At 38.8% G+C, this 17,510-nt stretch overlaps 2 protein-coding genes across 3 annotated transcripts in view; one reads left to right on the top strand and one right to left on the bottom strand.

Annotated features, from left to right (window-relative positions):
• The first annotated feature begins 1,271 nt into the window (after positions 1–1,271).
• On the top strand, positions 1,272–5,292 carry LOC146469469 (uncharacterized). 2 transcript variants are annotated; one of them, XM_085123485.1, is made up of 3 exons: positions 1,272–1,784; positions 2,984–3,551; positions 4,576–5,292. In XM_085123485.1, the coding sequence occupies exons 1-3, from the start codon at positions 1,604–1,606 to the stop codon at positions 5,219–5,221; spliced, it is 1,395 nt and encodes a 464-aa protein (XP_084979611.1). In that variant the 5' UTR covers positions 1,272–1,603; the 3' UTR covers positions 5,222–5,292. The 2 variants fall into 2 exon arrangements, with proteins under 2 accessions (XP_084979611.1, XP_084979610.1); XM_085123484.1 differs by having other exon boundaries at positions 2,984–3,571; positions 4,605–5,292.
• A 1,462-nt stretch (positions 5,293–6,754) lies between these two features.
• The window catches only part of LOC146469468 (UDP-glucose:glycoprotein glucosyltransferase 1-like), a 41,976-nt gene continuing 31,220 nt past the window's right edge, over positions 6,755–17,510 (bottom strand). The window contains exons 35-47 of the mRNA XM_085123483.1: positions 17,268–17,349; positions 16,505–16,590; positions 15,519–15,614; positions 15,313–15,397; positions 14,992–15,101; positions 14,378–14,450; positions 13,943–14,046; positions 12,492–12,548; positions 11,665–11,737; positions 11,248–11,289; positions 9,794–9,910; positions 8,900–9,050; positions 6,755–7,722 (exon numbers count right to left, since the gene is read on the bottom strand). Coding sequence (XP_084979609.1) covers positions 7,691–7,722; positions 8,900–9,050; positions 9,794–9,910; positions 11,248–11,289; positions 11,665–11,737; positions 12,492–12,548; positions 13,943–14,046; positions 14,378–14,450; positions 14,992–15,101; positions 15,313–15,397; positions 15,519–15,614; positions 16,505–16,590; positions 17,268–17,349 — 1,108 coding nt within the window. The 3' untranslated portion in view covers positions 6,755–7,690. The remainder of the gene's footprint in view (positions 7,723–8,899; positions 9,051–9,793; positions 9,911–11,247; positions 11,290–11,664; positions 11,738–12,491; positions 12,549–13,942; positions 14,047–14,377; positions 14,451–14,991; positions 15,102–15,312; positions 15,398–15,518; positions 15,615–16,504; positions 16,591–17,267; positions 17,350–17,510) is intronic.

The raw sequence follows: 17,510 nt of genomic DNA, 5'->3' as shown, positions 1-17,510 counted from the left end.
TAGAATTTAAGCCCACAACAACTTGTGACCAAACAGCAATCGGAAGGCGAAATTTACCGCCAAAAAGTCTAATGATAAGATTATCTCAAAAATTGCAGTAGTATTTCGATACAACGAAAGAGAAAATGTAGAAGTAAGGAAAACAAGATTAAGCTTGCGTGCCATTTGCCAGTCCACCTACCTCCTACTCTTTTTTCATCCTGCGTGACAAAGTTCATTTATAACGTTGCGAAAAACTTTCACACTTGGTAGCAGCTTCCGAACACTGACTTGAAGAACTTAACCTACCAGCCATTATTATGATAAAACATCATTCAAACCTGAAAAGGTTTGAACTTCAATAGAGAAAGAGATAAGTTCCATTTAATAATAATGATAATAATGATGCTGATGATGATGATGATGATGATGATAATAAAGCTTTACAGGAATAATAAAATTAAATTTAAAAAATCATAGAGAGAGGAGAAGAGAGGAAGATCCGTTGATGAAAAAAACAAGAAACAGCTTATCAACATGAATGACCTAAATTTCTGCTGATCTTACGGTTTTTTAAGGTTACCCGATACCTTCAGAGGTGTCTCGCGTTTAAGCAATGTAGCGCGTCCAGTTTAAACTGTAGATACCTAAACCACTATATCAGATTAAAGCTTATAGAGCTGACTATCAAACCATACCAAGAATTTTGAAATAAAATAAATTGTCGAATTTTTCACGACCTCTAATTGCGAGCGTCCGAATCACCTTTTTAAAGCTACAAGTCAAAGTGGATTTTGTTTTTTGCTAATTGAATTTGCTCGTCAGTTTCCGGACCCAACGCGCTAAAAAAACTTGTCTGCGTTTTGCTATATTCAATCGCAGTGAAAAGTTATAGAGCATTTTCGAAATAGGATGAAAAAAATGTGGAGTAATCGTACAAAACTCGCTCTCAAAGAAAAAAATATTTCGAAAGAAAAAATTCGCAGACACATTTTTGTTGTTCATATGTTAAACTAGCTACTGTCCAAATTTGAAGGCAAACGAACAAATTCCTTTTGAGTTTTAGCTCTTTGAAGTGGCTCCTTCAAGTGAAAAACATTTATTCGAGAAAACAGCGCTAAAAATTCGGCAATTCATTTTATTTCAAAATTCTTGGTTTAGTTGGATAGCCAGCTCTATAAGCTTTAATTTGATATAAGGGTTTAGGTATCTACAGTTTAAACCGGACGCGCTACATCGCTTGGACGCGAGACACCTCTGAAGACACCTCTGAAGGTACCGGGTAACCTTAACACAGCAATAAAAATATCCCAGCAACTTTGAACGCCATACGGACCTATGAACTTCTCGGGTCATTTCGTTTTCAAAGCCCATTGTTCTAACAGCAGGTAGTACAACACTTCACAATTAACAATTTAATGACAGAAGGACTGATCATAATAAGCAAAAGAAACCAAAGAGCAGAATTAACACCTTACCATTAGCTTGGTTTGAAACTCTCACTCGGGCTAAAAACCTGAACGGACTGTATTTTTATTTCGACGTTCAGCCAAAAATCGTAGGATTATCGGACGAGGAAATTCTCATATTAAAACATTTCGCGCGCGAAATAACGGCAAAGCGCATGTCTTGTGCCGTGTTGCTAGCGACTCTGGTCGTGGCTTTGTTTTGTGGTAAATTTGCTAACTGTGTGAATGTGATTTCAGTGGCTAAACCAAGTGCAGCACAGGCCAAGTTCCTCGATTTTGAGATAGGAGCAAGTATTCATTTCAATATGCAGACTTTTAGTCGGACTATGAAGCCAGGTGAGTTAATCTGTTGAAAGGTCTTGTTTCCATCTATAGAACATACCGTAGGATCTTATTTAGCCCCTAGCATTATAACCCCACCCTCCCCTCCCATCACGGCGCCGTTTGAATGCAAGCTGCACTTCCGTTTAAGCCAAACTTTTCTGTTTAACTGGTTAAAACGCGGAACGGAAATTTCCGCAACAAATGGACGACCCTCAGGGTACTCCATTTTCCCGTTCCAACCGCCATGAACAACTTACGGTACCATTTACGCAATATTTTCATTCCTTCTTGTTGTCGTGTTGCGCCATCACGCAAGTTTTTTCAAGTGCTAATTAATGAGATTGTACTTTTTGATCTGAAAACGAAGTAACTGGTTCTTTCCTTTGATGAAAAAAAGGCTTTTCCTTTTGACAAGCAAAATTCCCCACCGCTACTTACCAAGAGTTGAGCGGTGGTAATATACGAGTTAATTTAATGAAAACACATAGGAGTACTGAAAACCTAGGCTTGCCAATGCCCCGTTCCCATTGTGCGACATATCAAACATGATTTTCGTCGACGTTAATCCGGTTTCACTCAGTTTGTAGGAAAGTTTGGCATTTATAATTGCATGCTATATTGAGCGGAGACAGTGGGGTATACTGACTTTTCATTACCTTATTTCTATAAAATGGAGGTGCTACGATTGTTCTTAATAGGGATTCGCAAGGATTCAGATTCAAATTCAGTTTTCAATTGAGCATTGCAAAACCAAAACCAAAGCAATTACTTTTGCCCAACCACTGCAACAGATGCAAAAAGCACAATGAACCAATCAAAATTCGAAATAACTGCATTAACTGGGACCAAGTGAGGGGAAAGGTGAGCCATGATTGGGTTTGGATTTGCTTCAATCTAATTGGTTGAGAAAGCGGCGCGAATTTTCTTACCCAATCACAGAGCGTGGTAAAGTAAAACCAAAAATACTGCAAACCAAGCTATTCTGTTGTCAAATTTGAAATGGTTAGGAGGTTATAGGGGGCGTGAATTCCAAAGAAGTACACTGAAATTGGCCATGGAACTACAGTAGGAAAATATGGTTTTTGCTATTGGAAATCCGGGAAAATTAGTGTTTGGTTGTGAAAAAATTGGACAGGGAAACACTTGTTTGTTAAAGTATTTTGTATACGACGTTATTTCCGTCGTATGAAAGTGGGTTTTGTCTCAAACAGGTCACGTAGTATCTCCAGATGTTTTTAATCCCACAAAACTGTCCACTGATCAGTGGTTGCAAGCCGCGAGAAGTTTTGGTGCGAAATATGTCGTTCTCACACTGGATCACTTTAGCGGGTTTCTTCTGTGGCCAACCTTAACGAATTATAACTACTCGGTCAAGAACAGTAAATGGAAGAACAAAACGGGCGATGTCGCCCGGGATTTTGTGCAGTCTTGTGCAAAATACGGCATTAAGCACGCTTTCTACTACAGTGTGAACAAGAACTGGTACATGAACGTCGATCACCACAGAGCCCCCAATCTAGCAGCGCAAGCAGACTATAATCGAATTGTGGAAGAACAAATGCGAGAGCTGTTGAATTCAAACTCTATGTATGCGAGCCCTTTCCTGTTTTGGTTCGATGCTGGTATCGTTCCCGGCGTTAGCCCTAATATTGATCCAATACTGAGTTCTCTGGCCAGTGATTGTATCTGTCTGAAGTGCCCAGCTTCTTCCAACAATCCAGGGGCACGGTGGATTGGTAACGAACAAGCCGTAGCTCCCTTGCCACTTTGGTATGCGGTGCGCAAGGGGGGATACCTTGGTAAGTAGAGTTTTACTTCTCCTATGTAGACTTGGTTATTAATAAGGGCGGTTTTCAACTGAACATTGGAGAAAACAAGATAAACACAACAACAGTAGCACTCTAACCAATCACAAGAAATGTAAACAACAATCAACCAATCACAACTCTAAGCAAACACACGTCAACAGTATCAAGCGCGGGAAAACGCGTGCGAACAAGTCATGAATGCTTTTGGTCTGAATTCTACATGATCGAGATAGCTCCTGAGTATTTTCTTTTTCTTTTTTTTTTTTTTGTTTAACCAATCACAGAGCATAGTGAAGAAAAAAGAAAGCGAAAGCAAAGTTATTTGCTGCACTAAGTGGACGCCTTCCCTTTCAACAGACATTTTGTTTGTTTCTTCCGTTTGTCAATGCAGCAAACGGTAAACGATTAAATGGTTGTTGGTCACAAAATATTAAGAATGCTGTTTAACAAATGATGGATGGTGAATCCTGTCATGTTGAAATTGCCCAGTTGACATGTTTTCATTAGGATGATCTAGACTTACATGTTAGAAGGACCTTGAACAGTCCACTAAACAGCATCAAGATAAAAGCAACTGAGCAGTACTTTCTTGAGAATCCTCACTCTTTGTGACGTGCAGCTAGCATGCGAGAACAAACGCATTTTCCGGCTTTTTTTTTCTCCAGCGATGAGTGAAACAAAGACGGAAAAAGCGTCTGCTCTCGCAGGCTAACGTACAGCATACTAAAAAGGATCACAGGAAAGCACTGCTGCACAGATTTCATAGCAGTGCTTCTTAGAACGCTGTACAAGGTGGTTGAAGGTTTGAGTGTGTAGATGAACTCCATCCAAATGAAAGCTACTGCGCAGTATTGTCCTGTGATGCTATTTAGTATGCTGCACAATGGGATTCTAATCGAGCGGAGGCTTTTGAGTGATACTTCCCAAGGACATAGCATTCTCGACTGTCCTTGATTAACAACAATTTACCAATCAGATTAATGTATTCTCTTAAGACTACTTAGTATTACAACACTACTTGCAGGGGACCCCCTGGGGAAGGAGTTTCGTCCACCCTTCTGTGACACCGTCATAAGAGAACATGATTGGTTTTGGAAGCCCAACACAACTAGCAAAGTAAAGAACGTGCGCACGCTCGTCAGTGAGTACTTAACAAGCGTGGGAAGAGGGTGTCATATGATACTGAACTTGAACCCAGATCCTTTTGGGTTGGTCGAGGAAGAGGACATGAGAGCCTACAAGGGGTTTGGTGCAGCTGTTAATCTGCTGTATGAGGATCCCGTGATTGAAAACAAGAACCCAAAATTGAAAGTTGGAGTTGAGACAGTATGGAGGTTTCCTGAAGAACTGCATGTAGAAAACGGTTCGGTGGTGATTATGGAAGATGTGTTAAGGTTTGGGCAGTTAGTGGCTGAGTACCAGCTAAGGGTGAAGACTTCACATGGATGGATTGATTATCCCGAACAAAGCACTACTATTGGACATAAGAGGATTCATCCATTCCCTAAAGCGTTCAGCGGGGAGACTATCTCCGCTATTACCTTAAAAATCACAAAATTGGTGACAGGTGGTGACTCAATTTGGTTGCGTGGAGTTTCTGTCTATAATTGGACGAGGGCTGCAAGGGAAGGATATGTCTGATATTTGACAATTCAGTGAACAGATGAGCAATGTGCGTTGCTTGGCGGTGCAAAAGGAGTCTGCGCAGAGAGCCTGGGGCCAAATTCGCGAAGCCCTCTTAAGTTAAACAAATGGACGGTAAATTGTTGGAAATAGTGTCTAAATTCTAAATTTAGTTTAAGAAGTAGAAATAACATTCAAGTGTTGCCGCCTATTTTCGCTTTTAAATTTCCCGGGCGCGGCCATCTTGGATTTCATGACGTCATTACGTTGCCGCTATTATTAGTAAACAGAAACATGAAACAACAGAGAACAATAGCGGCACCGTTAAGAAGTCACGGTTAACCCTATCAACTCTGATGAGAATTTCTTAAATAAAGTAATAAGTGTAAGTGTTATGCATCAATTTTTCAAATTCATTCCTAATTCATGACAAAAAACAAAGGAAGTTATTACCATAAAGGAGGCTTGGAAGTGTGATCTTAATTATCATAAAATGTGGTGAGCTTTGGCTTTGAATTTCTCCGAGAAATATCAATGGTCTGAGGAGCCAATTCCAAACAACTCGGTTGCGCGTCTGCACTTCTCGGTGTTTGGAAATCGGATGAAACACTCTTCCTAGTGTTTGATATATTACGTATGATAGACCGCATGAAAGCTATTGATTAGGGGATTTCATAACTGATATCAACACTTGTCAAGAAAGTAATGGTTTTGATAAGTAGTGGGGTTAAGTGTACGTAGGTTAAGGAACAACTGAATTGGCCTTAGCTGTAGTGTTTCCCCAGCTATTTTGTTTCTCTCTTTTAATTTTGTATCAGTATCTATGCAAATGATGGATCAGAGAATTTACTGTGTATTCATTTTTAATATGTTAAAGCCATGGATTTCCTACTGAGCGTTAGCCCTAGTAAGGAAATTGTTTTTCTTTGCCTCGTACGATCTCCCACTTCCTTACTAGGGCTAACGTTCAGTGGGAAATCCATGGGTTCACTTTAGTAGTTTAACATACACTGCAGAGTTAATTCTCTGATCCATCATTTATGTCCTTAGTGCCAGCGGCACAACATTCATTTGTATCTGTGTAATTTGATTGCTCGTTTGTTGGTCTTCAAATCAACAATAAAAGAGAAGGAAACCCTTAAAAGGGCAGTGTCACCTATTTTAGTGTTACTTTGAGTGGCCAAAAAACATACTTCAACCGATGGAATCGTTAAAATAATGGTTCAGTTTTGTTAACAAGAACCCTTCTAATGCACAGAAACTAGTTTTAGTTATGTTTGGCTGCGGATGGCTCGGATGGAAATGGATTACAACTTGAAAAAATTGGCCAGTTTTTTCAAGTTCTTCTTGTGTATTGTAGAGACGTCGCTAAAAACCAATCATAGTAAGTTCTTCCTTGTAAAAATCCCTTAAGGTTTTCTTCCCGGTGTTTTAAGAGCAATTTCATGTTAGCAAAAAGGTTTTTCGTCAACTGTTTAAGCAGTTTTGGCCAAAATACAGCAAAATCGCCATGACAGTGCCCCTTTAAAAAAATGTGCCAATTGTCTCGTGTACCTTTAACATCTACCGGATGGTTTTTATTCAGCTATGAGAGTGGCACATTCCTTACGCCAAATAATAAGTACTCCAAAAAAGAAGGTAGAAATTTCCAAGTGCGGTCAGCCACGTAACTAATCAGAGGGAAAACAAGTTCTGACCGTGTTTAAACGTTGCGTTCAAGTGTGATAGAGAAAAAACATACTGACATAACTTAAGCAAAAAAAGCATGGAAAATAATTTCGTGCTCTTGTATTTACAAATTAAGCGTGTTTTAATCCATTTGATAATTTAAACCTCTTTGGAGGTTTCCTTGTACAAAGCCTAAGTAGTAAAATTGTTTAAATATCAAGTACTCTATTTATAAAGAAACGCCAGTGCAAAGGAATGCCCCTTAAAATATGTGAAACGAGAGCCATTTTAAGAAATTAAGGGTTTTAGTAGTAAATAACTGAACTCGAATCCCACACAACTCCCAGATACTAGACGCGCAAACTGCAGCATACCACTTTCACGAAAAGTAGCAGGACATCTTGTGCTTCCTGAAGCAAGTTATAGAGCCAACCACCAAATGATAATTGTCATTATATTGTAATGGCTTTTTGTCTAGGAGCCCTAAAGCCTTTTAGACGGCGATCATTTTCATTCGAAATCTTACGGTAAAATTCTGAAACCTCCGAACGATTTTCGTTAGTCATCAGGCCCCCGATTCGTAGCCGAGCAGAGCGGTTTGTTATAGGGACGATATATATAAGGACGAAAATGAAAGACCATGTGTTGAAAACAAGACGGCTACCTTGAGGTCTGATTGATAGTCAAAAGCTAGGTACAATGTAAAGGGTTTGAAGATTATAATAGAAATCGAAACAGGCTAAGATAGGAAAGAGTGGCAATGGCAACATGGTAAGATTGGATGATCGGCATTCTATCAACGGGCAAAATTTCCAGACACTAAAGTTCCTCCTTTGCTTTCTTTGGAGATTCTGTGGAATAAGAAAATATACTCGTTTTAAGACCTAAGCCGATAACGTCGGCTGCATCTAACGGGGGCAATGTCACGTGAAAAGCTCTAACTTGGTTTCAACAATAACTCTCCAAATTCCCGCGCGCTGATTGGCTCGTAGTTATTGTCTATAAGAGTTCAGACAAAAACGACCTTAGATGTAACGCGCGCCCTTTCACAACGGAAAATAAAGCCCATTCCCCAGTACTTTTTCCATGTTGATGTAAAAAACAAATCAAAGGCAATTTTCTATGGTTCGTATAGACCATAAAATGACGCCATAAAATGTTCAAAACTTGGCAGTGAAACCACGAGCCGGTTTTTACTTGAGTTTTGAGCATTTTAGTCCATAGTCCATAGAAAACGGCCATCCATTCGTTAAATGAAACATGGCACATTAATACATCGAACATTTGAAAAACTAATGAACGTTAAGCAAGGTTTCGCATCCGCCAGTTAACGTCGACCAGAAATGAGCTTACAAGCATTTTTCCATTGTGATAACTCTTGGACACCAACCAAATATATCAAAATTGTCCGTAACACCTCTGCCTCGAAACTTGCCATTTCTGAGTTGCTTTGTACTTCAAACAAAACTAATTTTCACATAAAAACCTTTGAACGAAGCCTTGCTTTCATAACGATGTTCAAAACAATTCGGGAATGACCTATTGCGTTGCGAGGTAGAAGAAAAGTAGACAAGTCTTCTACTTTTCGCGATAATTTTATTTATTATTGTGAGATCATTTGCAGCGTGTGACGTGTATTCTACAGCTTGCAATGCTCTTGTCAGCATTGCGCTGCAAGTTGCACAAAAGATTGCATAAGGATCCATGTTTATTTTTAAAACTCTATCGAAACCCCGAGGCTTAAAATATACGTCGAATTTCAGACCCGTTGAATTACAAACTACAGACAAGAATCAAAGCTACACTCTGTTCTGTCGACTTTTTTTCCATTCACCTTTCTCGTAAGGTGTATGGTTTGCTGTTTGTGTGGTTATTAGACTGATTGACTGTGATTTTGACCATTTTTTAGCGGCTAGAATTAAGCACGACGCGTCTGAAATGCGTCGTATAAATTGGATCTGAAGTAATGCATTTAAGAGTCGTTTTTTATCTACTCAATCTGCCAAAGTAGAAAATGTTCAAGCTTACCACTTGGTTTGTCTTTTTCGGATTTCTCAGCTGCCATCTTAGAAGCTAGGGATTCTTGTAGACTTCTTACTTCGTTGTCATAGTCTGGCCATTCCTTCACTATTCTCACAGCGCTCTGTAGTTTAGGTTCCTTTGTCATCGGATTGTTACACTGGAAAGAAAAATGCAAGATTAATAAATTACGGTTTGTATAAAAACTTGACAATTACATGATATTTTCAATAAAGCTAATGCTAGCCTTATTTATCGTGTTTCTTAGGTCGGGCTTCCTTGCTTGAATTGTACGAAAGCAATTGCCAAAATAATGAAACAAAACAAATGTAACTGAAAAAAAACAACAACAACAACAACAAAAACAAAAACAAAGAAAAATTAATGGCTAAAAACCTCAAAATTCTATTACAATGGCAATTTGGATTTTTGGGCCGCCTGTTACGAAATGAAGTTCATTGAACTGTGATCCTGTAATTTTAATCCTGTGCTTTATTCTATTTCCCCCTGTACAATCTATTTACCCAAACGTCATTTGGTGGCATTGGGCAATAGAGCGGTTTTTCAACTGAGTTTCGTAAAACCAAAACCAAAGTGATTAAGTTGGCCAATCACAAACAGCGCAATGAGCCGATCAAAACTCGAAGCAAACACACGTAACCGACGTCGAGCGCGGGAAATTAACCCATGCGAGCAAGTCATGATTGGTTTGGGTTTGCTTCTCATTGGCCGAGTATAGCTGGCACGAGTTTTGCCAACCAATCACAGCACACAGTAAAGCAAAGCCACAGCAAATGCGAATTTATTTCGACACTCAATTGAAAAGCGGTCTATAACTTGGAAATTAGATACGGGAGAATTTCAATTCTTTAGAGGGACAAAAAGAAAATCGTTTTAACATACCAGGTCAATGGCCTTAGCTCTGCTCTTCGATTCATCGTCACACCATGTTTCACACCACAACCATTCCTGAGGGAGCGACCTGATGGGAACTTGATGGATCATGTTGTTCGGTAAGTCCTGCACAAACGTACGGATAAACGTTCAAACTTACGATAATGAAAAACCTTTCACACTATTATATAAATTCTAAATGACATAACAAAATATTATGGTTGTGAAAAGAAGATCGTGGTAGCATACAAGGGAAAACCTCTGGAGTGAGAAAACATGTGAAGTGTTTTTAGTGAGTTATTTTGCTTAAAAGGGATAGGCATTTCAATCCATTTCGGTAGTTTGGCGACAGCTTTCAGATGATTCGACCATTTAAATGTGAGGAAACCCCCACAGAGGAACACTTGTTGATCAACCAATTCAATTCAATTCAATTCAATTTTATTTGCCATTAACAAAAAAATACAACATAAATACATTATAGACGACACACAATATTCTTACTATTACAATATTCATACTTGACTATTTACAATATTAAATGTGTTAAAGGCTAGGAAGCCTATATAGAAGCCGGGGGCTTATTAACTATAGGCTTCCTAGAACTATTGGATAAACCATAGAAGTTAAGGGTACTGATTGAAATTTCCAATTAAATTTTTTTTTTAAAGAAGAAAAAAACAAAAAAAAAGGAAAGGAAGAAAAAAAAGAAAAGGTAAAGAAAAGGTGTGTAGCTCAACAAAGAGTCAATTTAACTTAGATAGAAGGAATTTTTTAAGTGTTTTGCAAAACAAACTGATAGTTTCACTGTTTTGAATTTCACGACTTAGCGAGTTGAAAAACGAAGGACCTTGAAACCGAATTGATTCAACCAATTCAACCAATGTTGCGACTGCTGTTCACCAAATGTTGAACAGTGTATCATGTCTTGGTGAATGTTGAAATAGGCAATTCAACATGTTGAACAGAAAGAGAGCGGGTTTCTGTTCACTGCAACAAACGTTTAACCTAGTTTAATGACCTTAGCTCCCACGAGTCTCCTACAGCTCGCTCGATGGTAGAACATCCGAACTAGTAATCAGAAGTTCATAGGTTCGACTCCTTTAGGGAGAACTAGGATTTGTTTATCCTAGTATGCCCGTGTCACTCACTGAAAGAATACATCTATCATTTATTCACCAGTCTTAAAACATAACATCGTATTTCTTTAACAACGTTCAACACTTTAAACGGCAAAAGAAAACATGAAGCAATTTATCACGGCGCCAACAATCCAACGATAACCGCGTGTCACTGGGAATTTTAACTTTCAGAATTGTGAAATCATTAAAAAAGTTGATCAGGGTTCTATCTCGTAAAGAATGGCCCTAGAATTACTCACAGAACCTTCCCGTACGGCTCCGGCTCTCTCTTCTCTATGAAAGAGTAGAAAACTGCAGTTTTATTTCTCAACTACAACCTACCTGATCAAGATTTGATAAACTGTTAGGGTCCTGACTCAAACCCTGTTCAACAAACCACAAACCAGTCTTATTAACATAAAAAGTACAATTGTTTACGTATTTTCATATACTCGCTGTTCGTCTAGAAGACAATAAACCCGTTTATAATCAGAAACTTGGGGAATTATACGTCGAATTTTTTTCCCTCAGTAAAAAGCGAATCTTTCTCTAGGAGTACCGCGTAACTCTACATTTTTCCCAGCGAAATCAAACGGATAACTAGCAACGTCCTCGATAATCCATGAATCATCAATTTATCGCATTCTCGTGTGACCTTCCGACAAACTTTTAAGAAATTTAACTCGCATTATTCTTTTCTTTATTAAAAACGTAACATCACTGCCCAGATTTGCTTGCCTTGTTTGTTAGATAACTAACCTGATACTGGCCTCTGAGCCTGTCACCAGCAGCAAGTCGCCTGAATCTATCCAAGTCAACAACGTAAAGCGCACTAATATAAAAAATAGAAAGGATGAGTAGAGGTAGCCTCATTGGTAAGCATTATGTGAGATGACAAGCAATGGTGTGGAAAATGGGAGAATGGTTGAGTGACCAGCCAAACAAACGGCTTAGCTGCGTCGAATATAACTCAAATGTAAACCGCAGTCAATCAGACTAACAACAGTTCAAACAATACATTCTATAGTTAGCCTTGAGAGGTCAATGGCCCAAAAGTGGAACAGAGTGCTGGCCTCAGTTTTTCAAAGAGCGGATAATTTTATCTACTGGATAGGTCGCTTTGCGGCAGATAAAATGTGTGCAAGAATTTCCTTGTAGCCTTATAATTTGTGTATAGAGTAAAAGCGTCTGTCTAATTTAAGTATGGGATTGTGTGAAAAACTTGCCAGAAGCTTTGGTTGGAGTACATTTTATCCGCTGGATAGCAACTTATTCACTGGATAAAGTTATCCGCTCTTTGAACAACTGGTGCCTGATCTGTAACCTGAATTGTGTTTGGTAATTAGGCCTAAGTAAAAAACGGGGCACAGCGAAGTTGCGAGAACTGAACAAGCTCATCAACAACAGGCCTTACACCTTTTAATAATTATATGAAAAAGATAAGCATCGTTCCATCTTGTTTCAGTGAACCTTGCACACTATGCTGATATTTCTCCTCGACAACAAAAACACAAGACACTGGCAACCTCGCACTTTCCGTGATGTTAAATTTGCCAATTTATGCCATTCGGATGGGGTTTGCTCACCTGATGTGATATGGGCGTCCACCTAAATGACTTCTCCAGTAACCAACATTCCAAAACCTGGGAATGAGACAGGAATTAAAAACTTGTCAACACTAATGTCTTTGTGGCGCATGTTTATACTGAACACTTAATTTTACAAGTACCTCTTTCCACCAGATTGTTCAATAAATTGGTAATTGCGAATTGCTTATAAACCCACTATGGGTAGCACTGTTTGCCTCACTCACGCTCATAAAGCCTGGTTTTCATTAGCGACGCAAGCACAGGCGCAACACAAGCATAAGAGCATTACGTCAAGTGAAAACGAACGCGATACACGCACCAGCGCAAGCACAAGAAAAGGAAAAGCGTCGAGGCCGTTTTCACGATGAAATAAGCACTCTTATGCTTGCGCCAGTACTTGCGTCGCTAGTGAAAAGCAGGGTTTAGCGTCCCTTTTCATCCATGGACAACATCGTAACCAGAAGAACTCAACGGTGCTCATAAAGTGTTTTTCTTAAGAGAATTGTCCTTTCTCATTGGTCAAAACTGAGCAAAATACATACATACATACATACATACATACATACATACATACATACATACATACATACATACATACATACATACATACATACATACATACATACATACATACATACATACATACATACATACATACATACATACATACATACATACATACATACATACATACATACATACATACATACATACTTTATTTATTCCAGAAGCAGACTATATATACAAGCTAAGAAGAAAAGTACTTCTAGAAAAGGAAGTTTGGAGGTTAGCCCTATGCGAAAACTCCCTCAATAAAAAGAAAAACAAAAATAAGTATACATAAATCAAGATCTTTAGAGTCAAATATTTAAATACATTTTGAGCTTAGATTTAAAATGCTGAAAGCTATCAGCTTCCACTATTTGACTATGTACACACAATTACCTTGCACATACAGCAAATCACATACAGCAAATGCTTCAGGGAAGGGGGGGGGGGGGGAGTTGCAAATGGTTCAATGGCAAGAGAATTTTTAAATGAAAACGAGGGACACACATTCTAATTTAATTTTCTCTAGCAAGATGAGGAACAACTTTCGAAGTTGCAATCCGCTTCCATCCTAACCATATGCAGCCAAAGACAGTAATCAATAATTTCAGTGTACATACTAGTATAACGAATTGACCACCATTTTTTTTACTTCACTTGATGCAAATATCCCTTCTGTCGAGTCACAACGACATATGAAACAACCGAAATGGTCCTCTAGAATTCACAGTTTGCGTCCTTGACACTGCTGGTTTCAAATCATTAACATTTACTTCAAGTTTTCCCAGACTATTAGCAACGTAAGGTAAAACCAAACAGCACATTGAGGTACAAGCCTCACTGATGTCTCAAGTTTCCACAGTAATGTGGATCGCTAATCGAACGCAGGAAAATAATACCTGAAACCATCCATCTCTCTTCGACTGCTGCAGAAAGGCGTGTAAGCGTAGGGTGCACCACGCAAGTCAATCTCGTTGAGCTCTTTTAAGTCCGCTCTAACAATCTGAAAAACACAAAAAACAAAGACAAAACGAAAGGTTATCTCTATCTCATTCAAAACGCGAACAAATTATGGAAAGAAAGCTGTCGTCTATCAAATAATGGGGACCTTCAGATCAAGAACGAGATTAAGTACAAGTACGACTTTCACATTTCAAATCAGTCGCAGCCCCAGAAGTCTCGCTCCTTCCCGTCGTTTACCAGAAGATAAGGAGACCCTGGAACAAGCTTGGAGTGACAAGTGGTTATCTAAACCACGCAAACTAGATGTGAAAAGTCTTTTAAAGAAAAGAATACGGCCTTTAATACACAAGCCTATAAAAAAAAATAGGTACCAAGTCTGCATCGACGAAGATGATTTTCTTCACGTGGAGCGGAAACAGAACGTCCAAAAACAGAATCTTGTACCTAGAAATCAAGAAAAATAAAGATATGTAAGTACGGTATATCAACTTGCAGTTTTTACTACATATTAAAATGCCGACAACTTACTTTTTCCAATGCAATATCTTATCGATGGATGACGCCAGTTCTTTCAAATACCATATTTACTCGTTTAAGTAATGTATCACGTAAGAAGGAAAGAGGCGGTCCCTCTGTTTAGCGCCCCGCCAAAACCCACCCAGCAGATATGAACAAAGATATTTGAAAGACCCCTCCCCTAACCCCTGCAAATGAAAGACGCAACCCTCAGCAGAACTTCTCTCACGATTGTCAAAGTGAAACTGTAAACAGTACAGTTGCGAAGAAGACACAGAAGAGGAAGGTGTGCTCATCTCTTCCTTAAATTAACTTTGACCAGTATCTCTGCTCTTTAAAGGGAAAAAAATTGCTTCATTAAGAAGTCGAACAAGTGTTTTGCATTATGGACTTCAATTTGTAGGATGCGAATTACGCATGCGTCACGCAAACACCAACCTTGGGTAACCTGTGGTGACTTTGTACTCACCCCCAAATGATCCTCTGCTTTTCTGTTTGAGCATGCAACCAGTGAGGCCAGTGGTACTGCACAAGTTCGTACTCAAAACCATACTCTTTGGCCATGTGAGGCAGGAACGCCTAAAAAAGAAAGCAACAACGAAATATAATAAAACTTGATTCAGCTTTTTTTTTAATAATGTGGTCGCTTTGTCTTACACAGCGCATACAGTGGAGAACCCCCGTAAGCACAGCTACTCCACTAAAATAAATAAATAAATAAATAAATAAATAAATAAATAAATAAATTTAAAAAAATGAAATGTCAAAACACCAAACGTGTGAAAATTACCGTCAATGAAGGCGAGAGGAAATTCTTCAGAAACCAAAACTTGACAGGACTTTTGGTATTTTTCATAACACTCAGCATCATAATTCTACGAAAAAAAAAAGAAACAAAAAACAAAACAAATAATACAAAATTTTACTTAACATTTTTACCTACTCCAAATTATTGAGCCAAAGAGCAGGAATCTTATGATAGTTTTAATACCGTACCTCAAGAAACGTTCATACAGGTGACCGGATGCAACAGAGAACACGTTGATGGTTTCATCTTGAGGAGCCTTCTCTTTGAAATCACTTCCCACAATGCTGCGTAAACAAGAACAGAAAAAGTTTTTCTTTAACACTTTTTATAAGTACATTAAATTGGGCTACCTGTACGTCAAAAGGGAACATAGGCAACGACGACGGCGACGGCAACGACAACGCCGGAAAGCAATAGGTTTAATGAGCAAAAACAACCGCCCTGCATGGGCGTTTTAAATTTTGGTACATTCCTTTGCCGTTCCCTGCAAAACAATAACGTGAAATGATCCAATTTTAAGGTTTCGTGGAGAACGTGAACACACGACGGTAATTTTTTCATTCTCTTTCTTAACTTGAATGCCACTCCAACCAATTTGGTTCCTGGGTAGTTCACCGTTTCTGTAGAGGTTGAACGAGTTGAAATGATTGCGAAGTAACACAAATGAAAAAACGTTATATTTTCAAGTGACGTTTTCGTTGGCATTGCCGTCGTCACTGTTAAGGGTCTGTTTACATGGCGGGAGGAACATCCTAGAAGGCGGATGACTCTAGCGCCATATGTTTTCTGTATTCAGTTTACATGCAAAAGGTTGTACTTGGCCCTAGCGCTAGGATCTTTGTAGCGATAGCATTTTCCTAACTGAGAGATAGGAAGATCCTAGCACCACGTAAACTGCCTTCACTCGGAAGATCCTAGTACTTGGGACAAAAAAAAAAAAAACCAGAAAAACATTCAGCTGCTAAAAACCGAAAATTTTTCTTATTTTCCTTCTCCACTTGCTAAACCAAACAAGAAGTCGTTTCGCCTTCTAGGAACTTCCTTCGTCCATGTCAACAGCCCTTAAGTTCCCTTATTCTTGCTTCGTCGACTTCTCTCACAATCTATCAGACGAGACTAAGCCATTTTCCATGGGTACCCATTAAATAAACGTTTTGATTGTAGTTCAAATCACCTGGAGAGAGAATCCCAAATGCCTCCTGACTGACTTTCTGAGTCACCAAGAAGATCTTTTCTTTCCATGCCGGGTTTTCTCTTCACCTAAAAAAAAAAAAAAAAACAGAGCAAAGGGTATAAAATTAACAGTGATTACGATACTATTCCCAATGCCACTAGAAAGATCCAGGAGTAACTTGAAGCAGCCAATCTGTAAATCGAATTTCAACTGGTAAACAAACATAGTCGTCACCAGTCGTCCTACTAAAGATCTCAAAGTTCTGAGCATGCGCTTGTTCATAGAACTCGTGTAAGGTAAGCCACGTAGAAAAAAAAACGCAATTCAAATTGATGTCTTACTTGCTGGCAATGCTCTAAAGACTGCGTTGTCGACAGTCAAAGAATAGCATATGCTTCAAGTAAGTTGTGTCCTCGTAGTGCCATGGCTTATATACGTTTAACAACAAGAACAGCAATAACAGAACAAACGTCTATAACGACTCCTTCTAAATGATGTATCAACTTTATAGTTTATAAATATCTTAATACAAGGCTGTTGCGAAGGAGTGTTTGTAGTTTACTAAGTTTCTTGTAGTCCAAAGGCTTAATGTAAACGACAACCAAGAACCAACAAATTGTTTAAAACGGAAGATAGAAACGCAAGTTCGATAGACACAGCGGCCAAGAATCGATGAGTAACCACTTTAGGTGAAAGTTGTTTCCACAAATGTGAACAGTCGTTAACAAAATACATCATTTATTTTTGACGGATTCAATCTCACCTTGACTTTCATAAGCTTCCCTATAAAACTGTCCACAACGACTGTAAAATGTTTGCCTTCTTCCTCCGTGCTGCCAGAAACACTAAATTAAAGAACAAAATATCTTAGAAGCTGATTTTGAGCCGGCCACAAGAGTACATGTTCCAGTAGTTTGTGTTAGTGAGTATGATCATTAAAGCGCACGTTGTCTTTACGCTGTTCAAACCAATCACAAGCAAGGCAACATTTGAGACAAAAATGCAG

Source organism: Pavona decussata, unplaced genomic scaffold (assembly GCF_977016875.1).
Source record: "Pavona decussata unplaced genomic scaffold, jaPavDecu1.1 SCAFFOLD_124, whole genome shotgun sequence".
Lineage (NCBI taxonomy): Eukaryota > Metazoa > Cnidaria > Anthozoa > Scleractinia > Agariciidae > Pavona > Pavona decussata.
This window is presented reverse-complemented; position numbering and strand designations above follow the sequence as displayed.